The sequence below is a fragment of the Leptodactylus fuscus genome, chromosome 7 (assembly GCF_031893055.1).
Source record: "Leptodactylus fuscus isolate aLepFus1 chromosome 7, aLepFus1.hap2, whole genome shotgun sequence".
NCBI lineage: Eukaryota > Metazoa > Chordata > Amphibia > Anura > Leptodactylidae > Leptodactylus > Leptodactylus fuscus.
In genome coordinates, this window is record NC_134271.1 from 23,466,254 (window position 1) to 23,473,702 (window position 7,449).

General features: G+C 46.2%; 1 protein-coding gene across 1 annotated transcript; it reads left to right on the forward strand.

The window, feature by feature from the left end:
* On the forward strand, positions 1-7,016 carry IFITM10 (interferon induced transmembrane protein 10). The gene is made up of 3 exons (XM_075281420.1): positions 1-250; positions 1,259-1,606; positions 6,387-7,016. The coding sequence occupies exons 2-3, from the start codon at positions 1,346-1,348 to the stop codon at positions 6,534-6,536; spliced, it is 411 nt and encodes a 136-aa protein (XP_075137521.1). The 5' UTR covers positions 1-250; positions 1,259-1,345; the 3' UTR covers positions 6,537-7,016.
* The last annotated feature ends 433 nt before the right edge of the window (positions 7,017-7,449 follow it).

Genomic DNA, 7,449 nt, shown 5'->3' on the forward strand with positions numbered 1-7,449 from the left:
TCATGTGTGAATCTTTCTATGGACACCCCTGTCCGATCTCCTCCCTTACTGCTCCTCCTTCCTTTCTTTCGGTCATTCCAGCATCCTTGGACACCCCCTTTTTCCTCCTCCCTCCTCTATAGTCTGTCTGACTGATACAGACAGTCTCTTGTTTTAAGACATGCAGCTGTTCCTATCTGCACTCTCTCCCTGGGGGTACCCACTTGTCACGGACAGGCGGTCAGAGTGGTCCTAACAAGAGCCCTGCGAGGTGAGTAGAGAACCTGCAAATAACCAGAGCATCACGGTGTAAGCTGATACCAAAGGGCATAAAGGTGTGATGTTCTGCAGGGGTCAGACTGAAAATCCATGAAATGCAGAGTGTCGTCCTTGTAATTGCTGCAGTGCTTTGCAATAATGATTCACTGTTATAGACAAGTGTATTGTGTCATTTCTTCTGAATCCGTCGGGAGACTGAAGACAGGGACTCTGTTGTTTACCGCGATGTAGTGGCAGTGACACACTTTGGACAAGGCTCAATACTTTTGATGAAATGTTAGTTCTGGTAACTATAGGAAGCCTTGGTGTATTTTGTATACCCGGATGGGTTCCGGTTGTCTCGGGCTGGAATGTTATGGGAGATGCTGGAAAAGTCTGTTGAATATAACAGGATCCTTAGTGCAATGGGATCCTGTGATAGATATGGATCAATGATCTCAATTCTGTGGGGCGCAGCGCAATAGGCTGCAGGTTATTGACAAGTTAAGATTTCTCCTGCAGTGCCCAAAGCAAAACAAAGAATGGATGTGTTGCTGCAGGATCATACTGCAGAACAGGAAGATGGGAGGATAGTGCATGGAGATGGATGGATGGATGGATGGATGGATGGATGGATGGAGAACTACTTATGGAAAGAGAGAAACAGGTTTATATTTCACTCTCTACGAGATGACTCGGACGTGCAGGAGCCCGGCTCGGACAGTGTATATGTATTCCTATCTATTACCGAAATATTAGTCATCCTGCTATGTGTACCTTTACCAGGTCACTTTGCTGCCTCCGTCACCCAGTGCACTTTCCGATAACCGCCATGACCTTGCCTGTATCACATAACCATATTAGACTGCTATCCTTATCCTCTGTGTCTCCTGTGTGATATATATGTTATGCCATTACATAGATGTATACTAAGTGTACAAACCGACAGAATGGATCTCAATAAACAGAGACCATCTATTCATATGTCATTTCTCTGTTACTTTCCCTCTTTTGTCTCCAGCCGCTTCTGCTCCTCGTGGGCGGGCTTAGGCTCTGGGCCTCCTCAGTAGGAATAGCACTCCCATTTCTTGCCTTCCTTCTATGAGACATGGAAAATAAGGCATATAAAGTTGAAGGTACGTGGCACCTACCACAATGTAAACACACTCTGGAGCGTGAGAAGAAGAAGACCAAGCCTCCTCCAGGGACCGTGTCCGTGGCCACCGGGAAAAGTGGGCCTGCAGTTACAGTCATAGAGATTTCCCCTGAGACAACCGAGGTCAACGATTATTACTTGTGGTCCATCTTCAACTTTGTCTACCTGAACTTCTGCTGCCTGGGCTTCATTGCGCTGGCCTACTCTCTGAAGGTGAGTGTTATGGTAATATTGTAAGAAATTGCAAGAATAGTGAGTGCCACTTGTTGGAGTAATCCAAACCTATTAAAAAAAATAAAGGGCGGGGGCAACAGCCAGGCCCCTAAAGTTGCAGGCCACATAGCAGTACATTGACCAGCTGCTGTAGGTCAAACATAGTCCTCTGGCAAGTCTTTATTGTTGAGGTTTCCGAGTACATGGCCATTACTGTGGCTCCAAAGCGCAGATTTGCTAATTCTGTTAGATCGCATGGAGTTTTTTCGCAGGTAGTATTTTTTTATGCCTTCTTAGGGCTAGTTCACACGTGGATAAGCGCCGTGCATTTTCGTCCTGATTCTGATATGGGAAGCCACATCAGAATTGGACCAAAATACGCCTGCCACGACTGCCGCGACTTCCAACAGTCGTGCCTTCCCCTTCCGGAGTAGGCTCAAATGAATGGGCTTAGTCCGGAGGGTGCTGTTGTGAGGCGGACGCCAGGGCTGACTCAATCGCGGAATCCGCCTGAAGAAAGGGCAGCTCGCTTCTTTTTTTCCGTGAGCCAGAACATACCGCTCACAGAAAAAAGGAAACTAGTGGTCTACATAGACCTCTATTGTGAGGGGGCGGATTCTGAGGTGGATTCGGCGTCACAATCCGCCCCCTCTTACCCCGAGTGAACGAGCCCTTAGGGTAAGTTCACATGGGGTTTTTTGGACCGGATTTTGGTTTGGCGTGGAGGCCGCCTCAGAATCCAGTCCAAAAAACTGCTAGCTGCGACTGGATGCCGGTGTAGTGCACCGGCATCCAGTTGCGGCATTCAGCTCCGGATTAGGCCCAAATGAATGGGCCTAGACGGGAGGGAGTCTTGCGCCGCAGAATCTGCAGCAAGAAAGGGCAGCTCGCTTCTTTTTTCAGCGAGCGGAATAAAACCACTAGGGGAAATAAAGAAGTGAATGGCTCCCAATGAAGTCAATGGAAGGTGTTTTTTGGAGCCGAATTCTAAGGTGGATTCCGCGTCAAAATCAGGTCCAAAAAACCTTGAAAGATATCGTAATGATATAATGCCACCTCGGCACCCACAACTCCGTCTCCCACAACTCTGTGGGTGCTGTGGTGGCATTATATCATTATGGCGCTGTAGTGGCAACAGGGAGAGGTTAAGTCTGTGACATCCCTGTATATATGTCCTCTGGTCTATTTATCTGCATAAATTTTAGGACTTGGGACTACTAAAGATTTGGGATCTCAAACCTATATTGCTTTTGGGTTTTGGAGGTCTTTTTGGAATGGGAATAGTAGAGAAAAAAAAAGACACCAGTACACAATCTGGAGAGAATATTTTAATAAATTTAATATATTTATACCCAAGATATACATTTTTTAACGCATATCAATAACAATTTATTATTTTATTATTTTTGCCATTTTTTCACATAGAAATGGACCATCTGAATACACCCCTATTTTAGCGGATCTGTAGCTTTTTGGAACGGAATTTGCAGCACTAAAGAGCAGGCGCTTATTATTTTGTCATGAAATTTCCTGTGTGAATTGGGTTTACATAACGCTATTTACAAGCGTTGCCAGCAGAATGTTGGCGGATTACCATGAAATCCACACCTAAACCCTAACAAAATCGTCAGCATGCAAACGTGGCATAGGAACAGGGATCCAGATTGTGTACTGGGGCTCAGGAGGTTCATAGTATACCTTTGCTTAGGAAGGTAAGAGTATGGGAAGAATATGCAAATATGACTTCCATGATGTAATTAGGATGCCCCTGGCTCAAGTATGCACACCAATAGAGGGCGCTGACTGAGAATGTGCAAGTCTATCTTCCATGATGTAATTAGGAAGACAGAGTCTCAGTCAAGCAAACCAATAGAGGGCGCTCCCTTTAACATCATGCCGACCTTCTCAGAGGCCTTTGTTTGCAATGATGTTGGGATTATACCAGATACAGTCTTCTCAGCCAAGGACAGCTGTTTCGATGTACTTGGATCTCGTCAGCTTGGCGCAGAGAGGACTGATCTGGTGGGAGCGCCCTCTATAGGCTTGCTTGACTGAGACTCTGTCTTCCTAATTACATCATGGAAGACAAACTTGTACATTCTCAGTCAGCGCCCTCTATTGGTGTGCATACTTGAGGCACTGGCATCCTAATTACATCATGGAAGTTGGATTTTCATATTCTTCCCATGTTCCTTTGCAGTGGAGCGCTCATGGCATAATAAGACTCCACACACATATATGGTGGTCACTCCCTATGGAGTGATGATATCCCCTTAACGAAGGTAAGAGTAGTTACATTTCATAGCAAACATGCACTTTGCTATGGGTAATGTCATATATTCTCTTCTCAGTAGCATGGGGGATAAGTGTCCGATCACTAGGATCAGCAATGATCACAAGAATAGGGACTGACACGTTTCCCTTAGCGTTCCATGTGTATGGTGTGGCGGTATACATGGGTAAGGAGCGATCTGCAGCATGCACACCATTGCTCCATTGGCATAGAAGACTTGTAGGAAGTGGTGGACCCCTGTTTCCAAGACTGGGACACTCATCACCAGTATGTTCTCCTATAGCTTCTGTGGTTTTCCCCTGACAGGTAACGTCTAATTTTCTGATGTTTACGACAAATATACTGTTGAGGGTAAGCCCTTGGGCTGAGGCCCCAAACTGCCAAAAATTAGCCTTTTTTGTTGCAGATTTTGCTACTTTTTTTTGAGCCAAAGCCAGGAATGATTTTGGTAGAAGTATAAGGAGCTTCCTATATATCCCATTCCTTTTGTAGCCACTACTAGGTTTGGCTCAAAAAACTGCAGCAAAATCTGCACAAAAAAAAATTAAAAAATCTGTGTTTCCGCAACGTGGAAGCCCCCGTATTATAAATGCGCACCATGGCTAAAAAAAAAAAAAAAAAGGCAGCGTTTTGCATCACCTGCAAAGTGGATGAGATTCTGACTAATCCCAACCACACATTGCAGAAGAAAAAAATCTGCCGTCGGAAAAGCCGTGTTTTCAAAATGGCAGCATGTCAATTCTATCTATGGAAACCCCGGTATTTACCATAGTATAATAGGGACAGAAATTCTGTAGAGGAAAACTCTGTGAAAATGTGTTTGAGCTGCGTTTTTTCCACAACATTTCTCTACGTGGGGCTTACAGTGTAAGCCTAAGGCCCCACGTTGAGGAAACACAACTTTTTTGTTGTTGCAAATTTTGTTGCATTTTTTTGAGCCAAAGCCAAAAATGGCTACAAATGGAATGGGAAATGTATACAAAATTCTTATACTTCTAAATTCTGCCCAGTGGCGTAACTACTGCCATAGCAGCAGAGGCAGCTGCCACAGGACCCGGGACATTAGGGGCCCGGTGACAGCCGCCACCGCTGCTATCATTATACTCGGGGGTCTTTTCGGACCCCCGAGTATAATGATCGGCGGACCGGGAGAGGTAAGAAACATAAAAAACACTGTTACTTACCTCTCCACGATCCTGCCAGGCCTCCTTCCTGACGTCTCTGACGTCACATGAACCCGGCCTGCGCCCCGGGTCATGTGATGTCCGACATCATAGAAGAAGGACGGCAGTGGAGAAGACGGCGTAGGAGCCGGGGGACAGGTAAGAAACAGTGTTTTTTTATGTTTTTATTCCCCGGTCTCCGATTATTATACTCTGGGGTCTGAAAAGACCCCAGAGTATAATAATTGTTTACGAGTGTCCCCAGTGGGACATAATACTGTGTGCAGGAGCCACTATGGGGGATAATACTGTGTGCAGGCGCCACTATGGGGTACAATACTGTGTGCAGGGGCCACTATTGGGGATAATACTGTGTGCAGGGGCCACTATGGGGCATAATACTGTGTGCAGGGGCCACTATGGGGGATAATACTGTGTGCAGGGGCCACTATTGGGGATAATACTGTGTGCAGGAGCCACTATGGGGCATAATACTGTGTGCAGGGGCACTATGGGGTACAATACTGTGTGCAGGGGCCACTATGGGGGATAATACTGTGTGCAGGGGCCACTATGGTGTATAATACTGTGTGCAGGGGCCACTATGGTGTATAATACTGTGTGCAGGGGCCACTATGGGGGATAATACTGTTTGCAGTGGCCACTATGGGGGATAATACTGTGTGCAGGGGCCACTATGGGGCATCATACTGTGTGCAGGGGCCACTATGGTGTATAATACTGTGTGCAGGGGCCACTATGGTGTATAATACTGTGTGCAGGGGCCACTATGGGGGATAATACTGTTTGCAGTGGCCACTATGGGGGATAATACTGTGTGCAGGGGCCACTATGGGGCATAATAGAACGCGCAGGAATGCGTAGGAGGGGGTTAGTCAAGGTCTTCGGTGTTGGTTGGGGGGGAGGGGGGGCCATGTCAAAAAACTGCAGCAAAATCTGCAACAACAACAAAAAACCTGTGTTTCCGCAAAGTGGGGCCTCAGTCTAAATGCCGTTTCCCTAGCAAGATTCACCCGCTGTTGCCAGATATAGCAAATATCAAAGGAGGGTATTACTTCAAGTGGCTGTATCTCGGGTTTTATACCATCTTGAAAGCCGCACCATATAAAAAAATCACCTTCCCTACGGCCGAGCACAACCCCTTGTACTAATATGCCAATACACATTTATTACCATTAAAGAGATTGTGGCTCTCACTGGAGCACCACTGATATTTGGGGGTCGTAGGGGTATTAGGGAATCGCATGCTGAGCCGCCATATCCTAGACCTATCATTGCTTACCGTCATGACTTTTTTTTGTAGGTCAGAGACAAAAAACTGTTGAACGACCTGACCGGAGCTGTGGAAGATGCAAAGACGGCACGACTGTTCAACATAACAAGCTCAGCGCTTGCGACCCTCACCATCATCATCGTGCTGTTGTACCTGCGCTCCCCACCTGCTCACTATTAGGAGCGCGGTTCTCTGTATACAGACTGAGAGTGATGTCCATTTTAGGGTGAGATAGCTCTTCATCTTATACTGAGACAGTGAGTTCTGTGTGGTATAACTAGTAGCAATGAGCGACCGATATCTCCTTTCCCTCTAAAATTTCAACCACATCTTTCTCCGGACCACACTGTGATGTCATCATGCCGTGCCGTATGGCAGCCTCCAATTGGCTGATGGCAGCTTATATGCAAAACATCATCAGCGGGAGAGATATACACCTCAGCACCGCAGGGGGAGGAGGCCCGTTCTGTGAGATTGGGCTGTTCCCTCGGCCTCTCCCCTACTGTGCCTCGTCAAAACTGACCAAGCCTGTGAATTTAGAGTGTCATCTCTTTGGGCAAGTGATCACATCCTATCCAATAAAGGACTAATGTTTTCTTAAAGAGCGTGTTGGTGTCAGGGGGGCAGGGATATGTTTGTAGAACATGGTGTCTTTAGATGATAGTTGCAGTTTTCTTGACAACTGGGGGTTAACTACGGTGACATTACTAGTTTATTAAGTGTATAGTCAGATATTAATGGCCTTGTGCGGCAGAATAAATTTTTTTTTGCCAAAGTGGCAGAATGGGTTAAAAGAATGGTCCTGCATTACTGCCATTCCAAAACTTTTTGCACCCCCCCCCTCCTTCCAAGTTTCTCTGGACCACAGGAAATGGAAATACCCATCAAGTCAGTCATTGGCTGAGGCAGGTCAATCGGCACTTCCTGTTTGTAGACACAAAAACAGGAAGTAGAGACTAGAAGGCATCCATTCTGCCCCTTTTACTAAAAAATTTTTTATCCTGCCTGACAACCCCTTGGTTGACTGTCCAATAACCCAAAATATTTGCTAGTCCAGCGCCCGTCAGATCCCATTGAAGATGAATTAAAGGAT